Source organism: Pleurodeles waltl, chromosome 12 (genome assembly GCF_031143425.1).
Source record: "Pleurodeles waltl isolate 20211129_DDA chromosome 12, aPleWal1.hap1.20221129, whole genome shotgun sequence".
Lineage (NCBI taxonomy): Eukaryota > Metazoa > Chordata > Amphibia > Caudata > Salamandridae > Pleurodeles > Pleurodeles waltl.
Window position 1 is genome coordinate 714797341 of NC_090451.1, and position 20641 is coordinate 714817981.

The 20641-nt window shown below is 45.2% G+C and overlaps 2 protein-coding genes and 1 pseudogene across 2 annotated transcripts in view; 1 reads left to right on the forward strand and 2 right to left on the reverse strand.

Moving 5' to 3' along the window:
* Positions 1–19208, reverse strand: part of LOC138267871 (uncharacterized) — a 41440-nt gene extending 22232 nt beyond the window's left edge. Inside the window, exons 1-3 of the mRNA XM_069217097.1 lie at positions 18579–19208; positions 15751–15861; positions 5763–5870 (exon numbers count right to left, since the gene is read on the reverse strand). Of these exons, the coding sequence (XP_069073198.1) occupies positions 5763–5870; positions 15751–15861; positions 18579–18719 (360 nt within the window). The 5' untranslated portion in view covers positions 18720–19208. The remainder of the gene's footprint in view (positions 1–5762; positions 5871–15750; positions 15862–18578) is intronic.
* The window catches only part of LOC138267309 (zinc finger protein 208-like), a 331096-nt pseudogene that overhangs the window by 34895 nt on the left and 275560 nt on the right, over positions 1–20641 (forward strand).
* Positions 19532–20641, reverse strand: part of LOC138267308 (transcriptional regulator ATRX homolog) — a 51867-nt gene continuing 50757 nt past the window's right edge. Inside the window, exon 9 of the mRNA XM_069216166.1 lies at positions 19532–19768. Within this exon, the coding sequence (XP_069072267.1) occupies positions 19532–19768 (237 nt within the window). The remainder of the gene's footprint in view (positions 19769–20641) is intronic.

Genomic DNA, 20641 nt, shown 5'->3' on the forward strand with positions numbered 1-20641 from the left:
GCATGCACAGAGTCCAAGGGTTCCCCTTAGAGGTAAGACAGTGGCAAAAAAAGATAATTCTAATGCTCTATTTTGTGGTAGTGTGGTCGAGCAGTAGGCTTATCAGAGGGTAGTGTTAAGCACTTGTACACACACAGGCAATAAATGAGGAACACACATTCAAAGACAATTCCAGGCCAATAGGTTTTTATATAGAAAAATATATTTTCTTAGTTTATTTTAAGAACCACAGGTTCAAGATTTACAAACAATACTTTAAATGAAAGGTATTTCACTCAGGTATCTGGAACCACTTGGTGATGTCATCACCATCTTCATATTTGGTTACAATCCCTTTGGGGATTTTTAGCATGTCAGGAGTATCTCTGACCCTATTTAAATTGCTGCCACCATTGATGGGAGCTAAACCCATCTCTTTTGTTTCGCTTTCTATGGCTAGGAGCTGCTTCTCCAAAGCCAATCTTTTGGACCTAGGTCTACCAGATATCAGGAGGTCATCTTAATTGAGGCTGCCCTCAATGCTTCCAGAGCTGTTGGACTCTCCTGTGAGAGAAGCAACATCTCTGACTATCACTTGTGGAGTCAGGGTTGGAGAAACCCTGGTCTCCCTAACTAGGACTGGAGGGGGGACATTCTCCTCCACATCACTAGCTTCCCCCTCTGTAAGGGTATCTTCAGAGGGGTTGTCTCTAGCAAACTCTACCAAGAGCTCCTGGAGCTGTGCTTTGGTAGGGTTTGATCCAGTTTTTATCTTTTTGAATTTGCAGAGTCCTTAACTCTGACATCCTAAGATGCAGGTAATGGGTGAGGTTGAGCTCCACCACCATCTCTTCTGCAGTAGACATTATTTCTCTAAAAGTTGGGATACTTTTTTTTAAGAATCTAAAACTATCTCTAAAACTTAATCCAAACTTTTACAAAAACTTTTAAACTCTAAAAGAAATGCTAACAGGGACTAACACAAGGCCCAAGCAGGACTTAAAATGTGTTAGAAAAATAGCTCAAATTTCAAAAATCAGTTTCTAATGACTATTTTTGGAATTTAGTTGTGTGATCAGGTATTGGCTGAGTAGTCCAGCCAATGCAAAGTCTTGTACCCCACCGCTGATCCACCAATGTAGGAATTTGGCTCTGTATGTACGGTAGTGTTAAGCACTTGTTGTACACACACAGGCAATAAATGAGGAACACACACTCAAAGACAATTCCAGGCCAATAGGTTTTTATATAGAAAAATATATTTTCTTAGTTTATTTGAAGAACCACAGGTTCAAGATTTACAATCAATACTTTAAATGAAAGGTACTTCACTCAGGTATCTTAGGAACTTTGTATAATCACAATACCATGTACAGTTTTGGCAAAAATGGCAATAAGCTATTTTAAAAATGGACACAGTGCATAAATCAACAGTTCCTGGGGGAGGTAAGTATTTGTTAGTTTCACAGGTAAGTAAAGCACTCACAGGGTTCAAAGTTGGGTCCAAGGTAGCCCACCGTTGGGGGTTTAAGGCAACCCCAAAGTTAACACACCAGCAGCTCAGTGCCGGTCAGGTGCAGAGGTCAAAGTGGTGCCCAAAACACATGGGCTTCAATGGAAATAGGGGTGCCCCGGTTCCAGTATGCCAGCAGGTAAGTACCCGTGACTTTGGAGGGCAGACCAGGGGGGGTTTGTAGGGCACCGGGGGACACACAAGCAGGCACAGAAAGTACACCCTCAGCGGCACAGGGGCGGCCAGGTGCAGAGTGCAAACAGGCATCGGGTTCGCAATAGGTTTCAATGGGAGACCCAGAGGTCTCTTCAGCGATGCAGGCAGGCAAGGGGGGGGCTCCTCAGAGTAGCCACCACCTGGGCTAGGAAGAGGGCCGCCAGGGGGTCACTCCTGCACTGGAGTTCGGATCCTTCAGGTCCTGGGGACTGTGGGTGCAGTGTGTTTCCCAGGCGTCGGGTTCTTTGAAGCAGGCAGTCGTGGTCAGGGGGAGCCTCTGGATTCCCTCTGCAGGCGTCGCTGTGGGGGCTGAGGGGGGTCAACTCTGGCTACTCACGGGCTCGCACACGCTGTGGAGTCCTCCCTGTAGTGTTGGTTCTCCGCAGGTCGAGCCGGGGGCGTCGGGTGCAGAGTGGAAAGTCTCACGCTTCCGGCGGGAAACGCGTGGTCTTTAAAAGTTGCTTATTTGTTGCAAAGTTGCAGTCTTTGTGGAACAGGGCCGCTGTCCTCGGGAGTTCTTGGTCCTTTTAGATGCAGGGTAGTCCTCTGAGGCCTCAGAGGTCGCTGGACCCTGGGGGACACGTCGCTGTTGCAGTTTTTCACGAAGTGGGGAGACAGGCCGGTAGGGATGGGGCCAAAGCAGATGGTGTCTCCGTCTTCTCTGCAGGACTTCAGGTCAGCAGTCCTTCTTCAGGTTGCAGAAATCTAGTTTCCTAGGTTCTGGGGAGCCCCTAAATACTGAATTTAGGGGTGTGTTTAGGTCTGGGAGGGCAGCAGCCAATGGCTACTGTCCTTGAGGGGGGCTACACCCTCTTTGTGCCTCCTCCCTGAGGGTAGTGGGGCACATCCCTATTCCTATTGGGGGAATCCTCCAAAATCAAGATGGAGGATTTCTAAAGGCAGGGGTCACCTCAGCTCAGGACACCTTAGGAGCTGTCCTGACTGGTGGGTGACTCCTCCTTGTTTTTCTCATTATCTCCCCTGGACTTGCCGCCAAAAGTGGGGGCTGTGTCCAGGGGGCGGGCATCTCCACTAGCTGGAGTGCCCTGGGGCATTGTAACACGAAACCTCAGCCTTTGAGGCTCAGTGCTAGGTGTTACAGTTCCTGGAGGGGGGAGGTGTGAAGCACCTACACCCAGAGCAGGCTTTTGTTTCTGTACTCGGAGAGCACAAAGGCACTCACCACATGGGGTCAGAGACTCGTCTCTCAGCAGCAGGCTGGCAGAGACCAGTCAGTCCTGCACTGAACAATTGGGTAAAATACAGTGGGCATCTCTAAGATGCCCTCTGTGTGCATTTTTTAATAAATCCAACACTGGCATCTGTGTGGGTTTATTATTCTGAGAAGTTTGGTACCAAACTTCCCAATATTCAGTGTAGCCATTATGGAGCTGTGGAGTTCGTTTTTGACAAACTCCCAAACCATATATTTAATATGGCCACAACTGTACTTACAATGTCTAAGGATAGACTTAGACACTGTAGGGGCATATTGGCCATGCAGCTATGCCCTCACCTGTGGCATAGTGCACCCTCCCTTAGGGCTGTAAGGCCTGCTAGAGGGGCTGACTTACCTATGCCACAGGCAGCATTTTGTGTGCATGGCATCCTGAGGGGGATGCCATGTCGACTTTGACTTTTTCTTCCCACCAACACACACAATCTGCAATGGCAGTGTACATGTGTTAGTTGAGGGGTCCCTTAGGGTGGCACAACATATGCTGCAGCCCTTAGGGACCTTCCCTGGTCACAGGGACCTTGGTACCACTGGTACCTTTTACAAGGGACGTATCTGTGTGCCAGGGGTGTGCCAATTGTGGAAACAATGGTACATTTTAGGTGAAAGAACACTGGTGCTGGGGCCTGGTTAGCAGGGTCCCAGCACACTTCTCAGTCAAGTCAGCATTAGTATCAGGCAAAAAGTGGGGGGTAACTGCAACAGGGAGCCATTTCCTTACACATAGCTATCACGGGGGAGGTACTGGCTCATCATATGGTAGATGTACCCCATGCGTGCAGGAATAGCTATTACAAGGGAGGTACTGTCTCATCATATGGTAGATGTACCCCATGCGTGCAGGCATAGCTATTACAAGGGAGGTACTCTCTCATCATATTGTAGATATACCCTGTACGTGCAGGCATAGCTATCACAAGGGAGGTACTGTTTCATCATATGGTAGATATACTCCATGCATGCAGGCATAGCTGTTATGATGGAGGTTCTGTCTCATCATATGGTAGAAGTACCCCATGCGTGCAAGCATAGCTATCACAGGGGAGGTACTGTCTCATCATATGGTAGATATACCCCGCGCGTGCAGGCATAGCAATCACAGAGGAGGTACTGTGCCAAACATGCTTATACTAGGCATACAAGTGGTACAGTCTCATGGAGGAAGCTATAGCTGTCATAGGATAGGTACAACTTCATGTGTGCAGGCACAGTTCTCATGTGGCAGGTACAGTCTCATCATATGAAAAGTACAGCTTCATGCGTGTAGCCACAGCTGTCGTGGCAGATTTAGTCTCATCATATGGAAGGTACAGTATCATGTGTGCAGGCACAGCTCTCATGTGGCAGGTACAGTCTAATCATATTGAAGGTACAGCTTCATGCGTGTAGGTGTAGCTATCATGTGGCAGGTACAGTCTCATCATATGGAAGGTACAGGTTCATGCATGTAGGCATAGGTCATGTGGCAGAACAGTCTTATCATATGGAAGGTATAGCTTCACCTATGTAGGCATAGCTCTCATGTGGCAGGTGCAGTCTAATCATATGGATGGTACAGCTTCATGCGTGTAGGTGTAGCTCTCAGGTGGCAGGTACAGTCTAATCATATGGAAGGGACAGCTTCATGCGTGTAGGGGTAGCTCTCATGTGGCAGGTACAGTCTCATCATATGGAAGGTACAGGTTCATGCATGTAGGTATAGGTCTTGTGGCAGAACAGTCTTATATGGAAGGTATAGCTTCACCTATGTAGGCGTTGCTCTCATGTGGCAGGTACAGTCTCATGGAAGGTACGGGTTCATGCATGTAGGCGTAGCTCTTGTGGCAGAACAGTCTTATCATATGGAGGGTACAGCTTCATGCATGTAGGTGTAGCTCTCCTGTGGCAGGTACAGTCTCATCATACAAACGTTACAGCTTCATGCGTATAGGCGTAGGTCTCATGTGGCAGGTAAAGTCTCATCATATGAAAGGTACAGCTTCATGCGTGTAGGCTAAGCTCCTGGGGTAACTGCTGTCCTATCATATTTGTATGTACGTAGATATATGTATTTCATTGTACAAATATGTATATATTCTTTAGGTCTACTTAACAAACGTATATATTACTTATGGTTATATATATATATATATATATATATATATATATATATATATATATATATTCTATGCTGAACATGTATATACATCACTGCATAGTTTTCATATAACTTATTTGAATAGATGCTTATGGGTCTTAATTTTATCTATCATAATATGTAAATATTATCATAACTATTTTTTCTACAAGCGCTTCACTATTGAAATACTCACAAATGCATTCTCACATGTCCAGCTAAAGCCTTCTACCTCCTGGCATGGCACAATATGCACAAGTGCAGACATATGCCCCGTAAAGCCTCATACCTGCACGTGCATAATACGCACAAGTACAGACACATGGCCAGCTAAAGCCTCCCATCTCCTGGCATTGCATAGTCTGTACAAGTGCACGCTCGGATGCCCGGCTAAAGCCTGGTATACTAAGTGGCGCCTGCACAGTTTCATATGTCCAATGCTGTGCCACCTATCCACTGCTTCACCAGTCCAGTTTCCTACGATCTCGGTGTGCTCTTGGCCATTGTGCTTCTACCGGATAGAGGAAGGCAACCATAGAACTCTATGCTCCTTCCGGAGGGAGAGGGATCACATGGGAAGAAAGAGATGTCTAAGGCTTATGTCCGACCTCTAGCAACCTTCTAATGATGCTCATGCCCTACGGTCCCAAGCCATCGCACGTCACACTGAGACAGGTTTCTTTCACATGACTGGACAGTACCTCTTTTCCTTTGATCTTCACATGTTCATCTGTGGTTTCATGGATCTTGAGGTCAACGGTACTTTTAGTACTCAGCAAAACCTGCTCATGATGCTCCGAGCCCCATGCCTGCAGAAAGAGAATAAAACAACCAGTTAGACTTGCACGTCTTCCATGTCGACACATTACTTGCATGGCTTTCTCCCTTTGGTCACTCCACCACTTGCTTTCCACGTAGAGTCTGTCCTCATGAGATGATCTGGCTCCATCCATGTCAGGTGCAGGGCTGGGTCTCTTCACCTCTCACCTTCACGCTGACATCATCATCATCTTCTTTACATTAAGCTCCCTCTTTGCTGTACCACTCCCATGTGATCCCTGCTGACATGGAGTTCATATTGCTATTACGTTCTCTTGCAATAGTAGAAGGAAGTACCTTTTATCTCCATATCCACCTTCCTCTGGACCATTCTTGAGGAAATGAGAGGAGCAACAACCAAGACTGAATGTCAGAGACAACTCCACTTTCGACGTAAGAGTTCATGTTCAAGAAATACTTGCTGTAACAGCCAGACTCCCAGCCAGAAAGATCTACTGCTCTTTATTCCTCCAGCTGGTAGATGTATGCACCAAGAAGAACCTGGACTGAGGTCAGGGCTGGCTTGACTGTAAGGAGCTCTAGAAAGTTTAGAAGAGTCCGGGTTGGAGTCAAGTGATTCATGATGATGAAGTAGTAATCGTCAGGTTTTTACACATCCCTGGATACCGACCATTGCCCACTCCTTGCTGCTTTTGGACAAAACTCTCTTACATTTGGGTAAGCACATTCTTCGTCTAGCCAGAGAAAGCCAGGCATATTTCTGGTTGCGTTAGGCAGAAAAAGGAATGTTCTGAATCTCTCATAACAGATCCAAGCAGGGTTTAGAAATAGACTCACCCTCTCCACTAAAGCAAATTCAGTGCACTCTCCTACAAAAACATATGGTGCTAAAAAAGCAATTGAGATGAGAACATGTAGACTACAAAAAAAATAGATTTTAAGTACAAAGGTCTTTATTAAGAATGTACATGTTGAACTCATGTGACTTGTAAAATAACCTATATCAGAGTGATCTCTTCACCCTGGGCCAGAATAATGCGAAGTTCCCATGGGTATCTGCCCTGACGATGGATTCCCCATTAGGAGTGTAGAAGGTCTGTTTGTGCAGGAAAATATTACTGGCCCCTGCGTAGAAATAAGTGCATTAAAATGTTAATATAATAAAAAAGTGTCTGAAACATTGTGAACAGGTAAAACCTTCATTGTGAACAACTTTGCAGAGAGGTGATTTTTTTTTTCTCTATGGGTGATCACTAACTATGATGCACAAAGTCACCACATTGTACATGAAGAATGCATCTACAGGCTTTCTTAAAAAAAGAGAAGCAAGATGTTTCATACACCCAGAAGACAGGAAAGGTCTAAAAGCTAACAAGAAAGCTGCAAGTCACCAATGGACCCCATGGAAATCAGAGTAGACAGTATCCTGCAAGTTTGAATTATTTGAAACATGCCTTACATAGCGACTCACGTTGTCCTCTTCTTGTTCAATGAAGTCTTGAAAAAGCATTGAGATTGAGGTTGACACTGTATCATCATTTTTCATGAACATGTACTTTTCCTGGGGCTCCAAGCTGGAAGAACCCTCAGAAGGTTTCTTTCAAGAGTTTGTCTTTTTTGAGACATAGGACAATGACAGAATCAATGGAGGAAGAAGTTGTGTCTGTCACATAAGTACCGTTACTAGGCATCTCCGACAACTGTAAAATACTGCTTGGGATGTGATATTTTGATCCCTGCTGCAGTCATTGGTACCGTTGTCCTCAGCATGAAGGTCATCAGCTGCTCATAGAAGGGATCCAGGAACTTGCACCTTGGATTGATGTCCTGTTTTTGCAAGATGGGGGCCTTTCCTCCTCCATCAATCTCATACAACAAGATGTGCCCTTACATTTCTGCCTGAAGTCATCAGGGGACAGATTACTGACATTACGCAGTTACTCCTCATGATCAATGAGAAGAGCTGATCCAAGCACAAGAAGCTGAGCCATGTTGGTTCATCTTTTCTCACAGGTATTCAGTCATGGATGAAGTCTAACTGGTCAGCCATCTTTGGTTCCAGAACAGTGAGGGTGGGTTCTTCTGTTTAACATGCTCTTTTGGGGTTGACCCTGAAGGATGCTCGAATGAGGTGTCAATTCTGGGGTCTTCTTCATTGGACCATGCCTTGCTCTGTTCATACTCTCTGTATGGTGCCAGAGGAGACGCAGGATGGATACTGCATTTCGTTGGGCCGGGAGCATGTGTTTTAATTGCGATAGCCATTACCTACTCATCGGGGTCTTTAGGGAAGGGGCAATAGGGCAACTTCCATTGTGCGAGTGGACCAGGCAGATCATCACCTACTGCTAACAGACATCATTGTGGGGAAGAAAGCAGCCTTTAGTGATAAATCTGGTAGGCCTACTTTCAGGAATTTAAAAACTGTCACTCAATATGGTTTTAAAATATGTCGGCGGGAAGCTGGACCTGGAAGGAGAATGGTCACAGCATGGCCGGCTGATATCATAATATAATGCTTGTATTAGCATATGCTCCATTGCAAGCTATAAGGAATACCAAGTATCGACTGATGAAGTGAAGAAGATCCTTCTGTGAGTCTGGACGGCTGAAAAGGTCTGACATATTGAACATAAGCATTCTTTACTATTCGTTTTAAAGAGAAGCTAATGGTCTACATAAAAAAAGAAATGTTTTATAAAAAAAGAGAGTGTCCCTCAAAGACAATTAAGGATGCAAAGAATGGCTCTATGAGCTTTTTAGCACTCAAAAATAGTTTATTAACCCCTTCAAAACAATAATGATGTGAACAAAAGGGTAGTGTGACAAAATACTTTCATTCAAAGTTCAGCTGTCATATTCAATAAATTCAAATCAGTTGAGCCTGATCGATGGGCCTCAATGGGGATGGCAGTTTGGGATCCGCGTACCTTTTTGATTTAGGGGAGATCACTCCGGAAGAGACTGAAGCTAACAAAGAGTAGAGACTCCATCTTCTGTCCTAACAGACCCTTGTCCTACCTGGATCATCCAGGACTGTTCCTCCTTGTTACCCACCTACAGGTGATGCACAATGCAGAAGCTAGAACATTTGTTATTCTGCCCTGAGAAGCACACATTTTACACATGGTCCATTAGCTCCATTAGATACCTCTGGCCTCCCGGGTAGAATTTAAAACACTGGCATGAAATACAGTTCCTGTAAACAAAAGAATTGCCTAAGATCCTCTGACCATTAGAGAACAATGCTAAACAAGGCATCAATTCCAGTTAAAATAACATAATATTAAGTAGTTTATGCTAAATACAAAATGTAACACACAGTATTAGTGTTATCTTTACAAAGAGTACAAACTTGAGGAAATTGACAATGATGGTCTATATTACACCCTACTTTACAATTCATACATCTTCAGACATATTCAACTCTCCTTAATGTACAGAGTACAAAATAGAGACACATTAAAAATCAAATTTTGGGTTATGGCAATAATTCATAAATACAGTTCCACAAGCAATGGATATATCCACATTAATATCAATGACAACCAACCAATAGGATGTTAAAAACAATTGTTTTTTTCTGAATGTGAATTCCAGTATATGTGTATTGCTTGAGCTTAGAACTTTTCCAAATCAGAGTAAGGGTTTGCAATATGCGTCCCTCTCAATCTATGCAATTTTCGCACTTCAGCAGATTTGATAGACTAAAGTTTGAGTGAAGAATGAGTAATTAACTACCAATAATCTTTAAATTTATAAATGGTAAGAAGAATTTTAGAGATATTAGATCAGATGAAACATCTGGAGAACCTGAGGTAAGAGGGTGACATGAGACTCCTTGAAAGGGTTCCCAGTCTACAGTTGACATACATTGCTTGTAAGACCACCGTGAACATTTGATCTGGGTAGATCTATCTGCCTGCGGTATCTATCTTACTTCACAGAAATCCAGTCAGAAGGCATGTTTCTTCTAAGTGAGTTCACTGCAGTGGCAATGTTGTTCCAAAGGTTAGCACAATGCAAAATAATAGGAACTCTTAAGATATTTGATCCACAAACATTTTGTAGAACCTGCCCGTGGTGATGATTTTATCAAACTTGAAAGATTGACACATTAAGATCTCTCCACTGATGCACCGAGGGGAACAATGGATATAAAATCCAATAAATATGTTAATGCATTAATTGGGGAAATGCTAAGTTCCGACCTATGAGATTACACCCTAAAGAGAAACCTCTCTGTCCACCTCAGGGCCGAGGGGGGCTCCTGTAAGGTCATGAATGGTATGGGACAGGATACTGTCTGCCAGCCATTCACCCTCTGGTCATACGTACGCGAGGACAGATTCTGGGCATTTGTGTTGCAGTGTCCCCACGGCAAGTGGGTGCCTCCAGCCCACTAGGCTTAGCCCTTTGCCCTCCTGGAGAGGATCTGGATCTTCTCCACACTGGTGGTACAACCTTGCTTGACGGCAGAGCAGGTTGCAGTAGCAGAGCGTCTCCAGTTCCAGGTCGAGTCGTGGTCATGAGAGAAAAACACAGCACTGTTACTGACACACCTCCCTCTGAGCTGCCTCTCTATGCCAAAGTTCAAGGGTCAGTCTTTATCTTGCTTAAGAAGCATAGGTGAGAAAGCCTGGACCACAAAAAGCCAGTGGCTTCCATAAATTCAGCATTTTCAATGGTTCCTTCAAGGGTGTTTGCAGTAGAAGGGGGCAGGGAAGCAGCAAATGTCAGTTTGAGGAATCAGGAAAGTCAGTCAGACACACTTGGCTACATCTCTCTTTATTACCAGCACCACAAAGGGAGATAGTGAGCTCAGCACTGTTACTGGGCCCATGTTCTGGCATCTCAGTGTATTTACAGGATCTCTGTGTCACAGCACCAGGGGCAGCAGCGTGCAAGATGTCACATCTACGAGAAGGACAAAGACAGCTTGAAGGGGAACCAGCATCTTGTTCAAAAGGTGGTTTTGAATTCTATATCAAATACAGCATGTGGACTGTTGGTCACACAGCACATTACATGACACACACACACACACCACATGGTATACACACTAATAGGGAAGTAAAAAGCCATTTGTGTAGAGTGAACATGGTTTTATGGGTCAGCTAGTGCACTGGTTCTTGACTGGGGGTACAGGCCCACCTGCCGCTAATCAGCATTCATAGCATGGCATGTTATGAAGAGGTTCTGACCACTGCCAACTTGTATAGCACTTAACTAGTTTCACTTATGATCTTTCCTCAAACAGCATGTTTTCACCAAGTGGATGTACATTCGGTCATACGGAAAACACAGTTGTCTTCTAAAAATTCAAAATGTTTTATATTAATACATCTAAAGTAAATTCACTATTGTCGATGAAGTATTCATGCAAACACATTCACCTGAAATGTAGTAGAGTGGGGAATGCTGGTATCTGCGGTGACGTGCCCGTGGAGAGCAGCAACTCAGAAATAACCGACCTTGTAATTACTTTATCGAAGCTTATCTCTACATGTAGCATTGGTCCAGTGGTAGAAACAATCCCTCTGAATTTCAGGTCACCCAAGGCATCACCTACATAATTCATTACTCCGCCTATTATAAGTGTCTTAGCAACAGGAGCTGCTTTACAACAGTATTGTGGCAATTACTGGACTTGGAAACCAGATGTAAAATACACCTTATTCTGGCTTTGATAGTTTCTGGAACCCTCTGAACACCAGAAGGTTTGTTGGCAATTTATCAGTGTCTACACATAATGATTAAATGGATCCCTCTGTGAGCACTGGCAAAATGAAAGCCAACAGGATAAATTTGATCATGTTCAGCAAGTAGAAGATTTTGAGTTTCTGGACCACTTTTTCAATATAGATTTTGTTGCATGGGCGTTTGAACATATATGGAGTGTACATGGAATTACACTACATTATGTTGCACAATTGTGCTTGCAAGTTAATAAATGTATTTGTTTTTGATGTAAAATGCACATTAATTTAACATTTAACACCTTTAAAGAGCTTAATGGTTGTATGGAGAATCTCTTAGCAGTTGTTTTTGGTAAAGAATCCTTGGATATGTGTTTGAAGCTTCATATACTAAAGGAAAAGACATTCATAGGATTGAACACATCTTGGAAGCTAATTGAAAGGAACCCACAAGGGTTTAATCAAATGTGGAACTATTCTGAGCAAATGGTGAAGATTGATTCTATTGTTTGTCACATACCTCTTATCTCCTGCTATGGATCTAAAGAGAGTCACATGCGTATTATCACATGCTATGGACCTAAAGATATTTATATGCGTCTTATCACATGCTATGGCGCTAAAGAGATTAATGCGCCTCTTAACTCCTGCTGTGTATCTACACAGATTCACATGCGTCTTATCACATGCTATGGACCTAAAGAGATTCATGTGCGTCTTATCTCCTGCTATGGATTTAAAGAGATTAACATGCATCTTGTCTTCTCCTCCTGGATCTAAAGAGATTCATGTGCTTCTTATCACTGCTATGGATCTAAAGAGATTCACATGAGTCTTATCACATGCTATGGATCTAAAGAGATTCACATGCGTCTTATCTCCTGCTATGGATCTAAAGAGATCCATGTTTCTCATATGTCCTGCTAAGGATTCAAACAGATTCATGTGTGACTTATCACCTACTATGGATTTAAAGGGATTTCTTTGATAAGCCACATTTATGAAATTAGATATATTTGATCCATAATGCATTGTGCTATTCTTCTCGACTCACAGAGCAAAGTAGTAACTACCGCAAACCACTTTCATGATTTAAGGCTCGATAGCTAAAAACTCTGGACTGTTTCAGGTGGCCAGCCTGATACACAGTGCCATGGTCAACTGATTATCAATGACTGCTAATGTGAGGTCTAGCTAGATGCAAATATATGCTTCATTTAATTTCTTTTAAGGATACAAAGAAATCTGGAAACGTATATATCTGATGCAGGAAAGCCGCATCTCAAGGTAACTACGGGTATATGGAGAACGGGCCACAATCTGATCCCATTTTTGCAATAGCTAAATTGGCACAATAGAGAGACAAAAGAGTCCCCTCTGTTTAAAACATATAAAAATGTTTTTCTGTAGGAAAGTACCCTCTTTCTTGGCATGGTTAACCCCTTTTTCTGCCTGATGTCAATGTGCTTGACTCTGTTCACTGGGATCCTGCTAACCAGGACCCCAGTGATTATGCTCTTTCTCCCAAAACTCTGTATTTCACCCACAATTGGCACACTGGTGCCCCCTTATACGTCCCTTGTATATGGTACCTAGGTACCCAGGGCATTGGGGTTCCAGGGGATCCTTATGGGCTGAAGCATATAATTTGCCACCCATAGGGAGCCCATGCAAAGGCTTCTGCAGGACTGCCATTGCAGCCTGCGTGAAAAGGTGCAAGCACCCTTTCATTGCCATTTTTCACTACAAAAGGTTACTTATAAGTAGCAGGGTGCAAAGTACCTGTGTGTGAGGGCACCCCTGCACTAACAGAGGTGCCCCCTATGAACTCCAGGCCCATTTACACAGACTTTGTGAGTGCGGGGATGCCATTTTAGGCATGTACTGGACATAGGTCACTACCTATGTCCAGCTTCATAATGGTAACTCAGAATATAGGCATGTTTGGTATCAAACATGTTGGAATTATACCCCAAGGCATTTTCAAGCATTGGTTGTATGATACCATGCACTCTGGGGCTCCTTAGAGGACCCCCAGTATTGCCATTACAGCCTTCTGAGGTTTTCCCAGGCAGCCCCAGCTGCTACCACCTCTCAGACAGGTTTCTGCCCTCCTGTTGCTTGAGACGCTCAAGCCCAGGAAGGCAGAACAAAAGATTTACTTTGGGAGAGGGGGGGTAACACCCCCTCCCTTTGCAAATAGGAGTTACAGGCTTCGGAGGGGTAGTCTCCCCAAGCCACTGGAAAAGCTTTGAAGGGCACATTTAATGCCCTCCTTGCATAGACCAGTCTACACCGGTTCAGGGACCCCCAGTCTTTGCTCTGGCGCGAAACTGAACAAAGGGAAGGGGAGTGACCACTCCCCCTGTCCATCACCATTCCACGGTGGGTGCTCAAAGCTCCTCCAGAGGGTCTCTGGGTTTTGCCATCTTGGATTCAAGGTTGTCAGGGAACTCTAGGAGCATCTGAGTGTCCAGTGCCAGCAGGTGATGTCAGAGCCTCCTGATAGGTGACCAATCCCCCTTTCAGAGCTATTTAGGGTCTCTACTTTGGGTGGTTCCTCAGATTTGGATTGCAAGAATAGTCCTTTGCAGCTGTCAAGGCTTGTTGGCATCCTTCCTCCAAGATCTTCGTGCATCTTGAAGCTCCAGCCCCCAGCACTCTATCCTGCAACACACAGCTCCCTGAGTGCCTCTCCGGCGACGTGGGAGTCTTTATCGTAGTGCTGTGTGGGCCTCTTCTGCAACTTTCTTGTCCCTGTCCTTTGGGACTCCTGTGTGCACTGCCTTATCTTCCGTGGGCTCTCTGTGTCGCTGAGGGCCCCCTCTGATTCCCCTTCCTGGGTAGAGTCCACCTGGTCCCGGCAGCAGCTTTTTCCGCTAGCTGCGAGCTTTGCATGTGCAAGGCTTGTTAGCGGACTCCAACGACGCAAAGTCAACTGCAATTCTCCTTCCAGCATGGGACATCACTTGCACCCTCCAGGAACCCGACTTCGTCTTCTTGGGTGCAGTGCTGACTTTTCTTCTTCACTGCTGGTTCACCTTTTGCACCTTCATCCGGGTTAGCAGGGGCTCCTGCTCTTGCTGGACTCTTCTGTGCTTCTTGGACTTGGCCCCCTTCTTCCACAGGTCTTCTTGTCCAGGAATCCACTGTTGGTGTCTTGCAGTCCGTTCTGGGTTTCACATAGTTCTTCTTTTCGTCTGTGTGTGTGATCTGGGAAACCTTCTGTGATTTACTTCTGCTTTCCTGGTTGCTGGGATGGGTTGTAGTACTTACCTTTGGGCTTTCCTAGTACTCCCAGCTCCCCCTACGCACTACACTTGCCTAGGTGGGAAACTGACATTCACATTCTGCTTTCTTAGTATATGGTTTGTGTTTCCCTCAGGCCCATTTCAAACTATTGTGATTTTCACTTCTTGCACTGGTTTCTCACTGTTTTTATGCCTATTTCTGAATACTAGTGTATATAGTTTGTGTATTACTTACCTCCTAAGGGAGTATAGTCTACGGTATTTTTGTTATTTTGGTCACCAAAATAAATCACCTTGTTTTTTGTAGCACGGAGTGTTTTCTTTCACGTGTGTAAGTGCTGTGTGACTACAGTGGTATTGCATGAGCTTTGCATGTCTCCTAGATAAGCCTTGGCTGCTCACCACAGCTACCCCTAGAGTGCCCAGGATTCTAGACACGGACTACACTTCACTAAGAGAGGATACCTGGACCTGGTATTAGGTGTAAGTACCTCAGGTACCCACCACACACCAGGCCAGCCTCCTACATTTGGTCCTTCTTTACCATTAGAATGGTACTAAAGATGCAGAGTCGTTGCCATTCGAAGAAAAGAAACTCTGGTATATCACAGATGATGTAAACACAGCTGGAGACCACACTACATGAATGCCTCGCATTTGATGGAAAGGTGAGGACAGGAGGTAAAAGGACCTGTCTACAAACACAACGTAGGTGCCTTAGTCCGTCCTCATCTGCCAGTCACTCATGGGATGAATCTTTCCATTAAGCTTCTGTCTCGCCGCATCTGCACCCCCACCCTACATCCTCACAGTGCTCTGCCTTGGGTTAGGAACCTGTATGGTTCAGGTCCCCTCTTTTGCCATCCAAGACTCTACACTCACCCTTGAGCCTCCCTGTGTCTACACAGTGCCCCAACCTCTCCTATCCTTAGCTTCCACAAGGACAGACATGCATATACCTCCTCTGCAGGGTTCTGCACACTCTCCTTGTTGATGTTTGTATCTGTTAATAGCTCTTCTGTGCTGTCGATGCCGAGCAAAGTGTACAGATGTTGCCCTGGATTCCAAGCCTGCAGAAAGGGAAAAACAAAATGATGATGTTTAAAGTGCTTTTATTTGTAACAACAGATCGATGATTTCTCCCTGAATCAAGCTGTCACCATCTGTCTGTCTTTTTAGTCTTAATTGTCAACTCGCAGTGCCTTTTGTCTTTGAGTCTTACACTGTCAGCATGGAAAAACAAGACATTTCGACTCTTATCCAGTATGTGGCTTGGGCAAAGAAGTCACAGCTTGCCTTAGCGATGTGCACCAGCAGAGAGGCAACAAGCAAACTACTGATGTGTGTGGAGCTTGTACTCAATGGTCAGGTTCTCTGTGTGCTGAGAACAGCTCTACCTCTCGCCTCCCTTCACGCTTCGGCCCACAGGGCTGTCTTTCTTTGGGTAGAGTTTCTTGTATGTGTGGTGGTACTCTGTTGTGAAGCTTCCTGCCTGCGACTACGCCGTCTGTCATATATATCGAGGTCCAGTCCACACTCACTGCTGCATACCCCCAAGGGGACATCCATACATACCCTGAAGCCCAGAGACAACACCCAGTGTTTACACTTGTACAGCATGCTTACTGTATTGGCTGTTGACCCCCTTCCTCCATACTAATGAGATAGTCCTCATGACCCTGGTGTGGACAACACCTCTGCACCAGCACAGGCGGTTTCTTGAAGAGATGTGACATCAGATAGTGAACCATGCTCCACCCATCACCAGACCTGTGCTCCTGGCATGCTTGATACCTTAAACAGCAGCAGGTTTAAAATGCTTTTTTAAGGTTGTAGTACAGCTCTTACCAGCTAGGCTTCCTTCCAGAGATCCCACAGAGGCGAGCAACGTATGCATTGCCCCTCTCAAGAGATAGGTTAACTTCCAAACTTTTACTGCAGGGTGAAGGGCGCAGCAACCATTAGATGTCCTTCTGAAGCATGAACAGAAACGAAAGGCTGCTGCGTTTATACTGATTGTCAGCACACGTCTGCATATATGAAAGCATAGACACCAGAGGATGGTACACTTTTTTTTTTAAACAAACTTTATTCGTTTTGGTGAATAAAAGAGCTGCGTCCATTGGACGAATCCAGGACCCAGCCCCACCTTCGCCATCACATGATATTACAAAAAACCAGCATAAGCTGTCAAACTCTTTTTCAATGTCAATCGCCGCTACTGTAGCTCTATTCTTATTTGGGATTTTCACCATGAGGAGAGATATAAGCCTACAGATATTAATGGCTGAGTAAGCTGCTTCATGCAGGCGGCGTGGGAGGACGTTCCAGAGCCCAGCAGCTGCGACCGTAAAGGCTCTGCTTCCCCATCTCTTCCTACAAAATCTGGAATAACAACTAGATTGTGGGCTGCCTAGCGCAGCTCTCTGAAAGGGGAGCACCATTGAAACATGGTTTTTATTCCGCCTGGGCTGGCATTGTACAGAGCTATGTGAATGATGCACAGGGCTTTAAAAGTAATGTGCTTCTGTACAGGTAGCCAATGAAGTTCAAGCAATCCTTCTGAGACTGACTAGTGCTTTGAAATGTCTAAGTTCAGCTTAGCGGCTCCATTTGTACCATTTGCAGCCTGGCTTGCGTTGTCTTATTGGTATCCAGATAGACTGCATTGCAATAACCAACCCTAGATGGGATTAGCGCCGAGCTACCTGTTTCAGTGCAGTAAACTAAATAAATGGAGAGATATTCTGCAAGGTTCTGATAATCGAGAAGCAGGTTGCCACAGAACGACTGACCTGGAGGCCCAGAGACAGATCACTATCCTGGTTATTTACATTCAGTAATGTCTTTTTTGGTAGGGACTGTATCCTGCTGTAGGTTCCTCACCTCGTGAGTTTCCCTGAGGCATCCGACTGGACCTGGAACCTTTTAAACAGTTTGTTCATGTGTCAACAGATCATGTTATGAGAGTCCATGTCAGATCCATACCAGTCCACATAAATGAGCCACCTTGGTGCACTGACATCATTTTCATTCTGATATCTTCAAGTGCAGTCGGATGCAAAGCTATGAAGGGTTGGCGAGGAATCTGGGGTTAAATAGAGTCTCTACCTGAAAAGGTGTTACTGAAAAGAGTAACTTGTTCTTCTCATAGATACTTCTACCGACACACAGCAGGGAGCGTCTTCTCATTCCCTCAGTCACCTATATGAGTAGCCTATATCTGGCGTGATGTTGACTGTAAGCAGTGACATCATATTTCCTGTATATTCCAAGTGTGTCACAGGAACAGTGTTGCTTCCTTTCTGGAACATTCCCAGTTATTCCTGGTAAAGTGATTTGAGCATCTGGCTCCTACATTTGTCATCGGTGCTCTACACCGTCCACTCTGTCCACTAAAGTCAGTCTGGATGGCACCATCCCCGCCCCTCAGCGGTTCTGGGGTGTGTAGCCTTCACTTGAAAGACAAGGGTGCTGTACGCCCACCTACAGAACGGCCTATGGAAACCACCGCCAAATACGTCATATCCAAGGAAACAAACAGAAAACCCATCATCACCAGTTCAAGCAGAAAGTGCCAAGAGGAGGTAATCTGATATGTGCTGTTTACTAGACCCTCTCTTATTCATCTTTTTATTCACTTATTCATAAATTCATTCATCCATTGAAAGGGCATACTCTTATTCCAACGGAAATAACCTCTTATGTAGTCTGACACAATATTTAGACCTCGGTATTAGACACAAGCTTTCTGGAGCAAGCGCTGTCTGCCCACCCTCTTACGTACCCTCTTCTCTGTGGATATGCGGGGGCACAGCACGGGCAGCTTCGCCTCTTTCTTCCCAATGTTTGCTTCCAATCTGATTTTTGGCAGAATCAGCGTCTTGGCAGTGTTCTGAGGAAACCGCTTCTTCTCTCCGTCGCTCATCTGTAGAACAGGAAGATGCAGGGAGAAGGGTTATGGAGTCACATACTAGGCATTCCTCCTTGGAGGGGAAACTTACTGATGAGTGAGTGAGTGCAGGGAGTGCCCAGGGGGAGACGTCTTGTGGCATGTAGTTAGTGTGCATTGTGGCTGTCTCTGCCTCATTAGGTGGCACACCCCTGCGACTGAGGGACGTCCCTGTCGGGTGGCACTCTGTATTACAGAAGGGGCCGCGTAAGCTCTGTGGTTGCTGCTGTAAAGCTACGGTGCCCGGGGGTGCAGCAAGAGGGCACAGCAGCCGCTGTATAATACAGGCATTCACCCCCAGAAGTTGGCAGTCATGTGCTGTCGTCTCATTAGACTTCTAATGCCCGACATGTCCGCCATTTGGCCAGATGTTGTAAATGGATTTTGTTTTAATGCTACTGCAACCTCCGCCTGATGATCCCTTCCGAGCCCCGCCATCTTCCTCAGCTTTCCACAGCTTTCCATACCGACCTCCCACTTTTAAGTGGCCAGAGTGCTGTAACTCTTCGAGGGGTTATGAGCGCAGGGGCTCATTCTCCTGTTCCTTCCTGTGATTGTTCTTTTCCCTTGTTCTTTTGACTTTTCTTAGCTAAAGTATTATTTCTGGTCAATATAACCTGAGGTCATCAATGCTGCACTTAGTAGGTCTTTTTTTTTTTTTTACCTGGAGCCCTAACTGAAAGTTTGTCCCAAAGAGTTTGTTTTCAGCTTGGTCACGCTTATTTTCCAAAACACCCTTTTATTAGGGTCTGTGATGAGGACCTTGTATCCATAGCTGGACAGTACTATCAGTAGATGACTAGCTGAGCACTGTGAAGAAACCCCATGCGGGGCTCAGTGTTCATCAGTGGAGAGGAGAGTGCTGGAGGTAACCTCGCTGCCGTCCTCTTACCTTGTCTCACTTCACAGGCACTGGTTTCTAGTCCAGCTGCACATTCAATCCATGCTCTGATGATTTTTCTTCTTAGGTCTGGCTTGCCAGCACTGCTGGTGTCAGGCCTTAGGTACTCAACAGAATAAGACCTCTAAGAAGCACGAATGAGAGAGGGACTGTCTATTGATTACCTTGAGCACAGATTTTGATTGGCCAGAGTTTGTGTACCTCCACTGAAAAAGAGTTCTTCTATTGAACATAGGGTCTGATTTAGAGTTTGGCTGTTGGAGTTCACACCATCGAGATAGTGGAGGACGATACCTCTGCCATCTCCATGGACCTCCGCCTTCTAAATTTAGAGATGTCTGCCAGTCCTGCGGACAAGGCTCTACATTGCAATGTAGGAAACGTTCATGTCAATGTAGGAAACGTTTGACAGATGGTACCCTGCCATGAAGGTTGCCAGTCGAGCTTTTCATAGGCTTTTTGTATTTCAAAAACAAACTGCCAAAGCGGAAGTTTGTTTTTGAAAATGGAAAGAATGGCCCCACACCCCATTAGTTTTCACTCTGCATCTGCAGTTCTTTATTGTTTTTTTCCTGTCCCATACAGTCAGGTTTTTCCTGGAGGTGATGAGGAGGAAAGAAAAGGCTTTACTCGTCCACCCTAAATCAGTAGTGTAAAGTCCTTCCTCTGGCAGCCCCTACTCCTTCACGCCTTCGGATGAAGTATGCCACTCATGGAGGCAACGGGGGCTCTATGACGGAGTACTGACCGTGTGCTTGACTTTAAATGAGGCAGATGGACCTAGGGTTTGGCAGTGTAATCCGTTACATTTGCGATAGTACTGTTATAATCTGCTAAGCTTGTGATGCATTTTGTGCTCTCCTCCGTTGTGCTTCGCTCTGCTCAGCCAGTGCGTGATGTCATGGGTTGTTGGTGAGGGGCGGGAGGAGTGTGACGGTCACAGAGAGTGGGCGGAGCACAGATGCTGCTCCTGGTGGGGTTTCCTTTTTAAGTAACT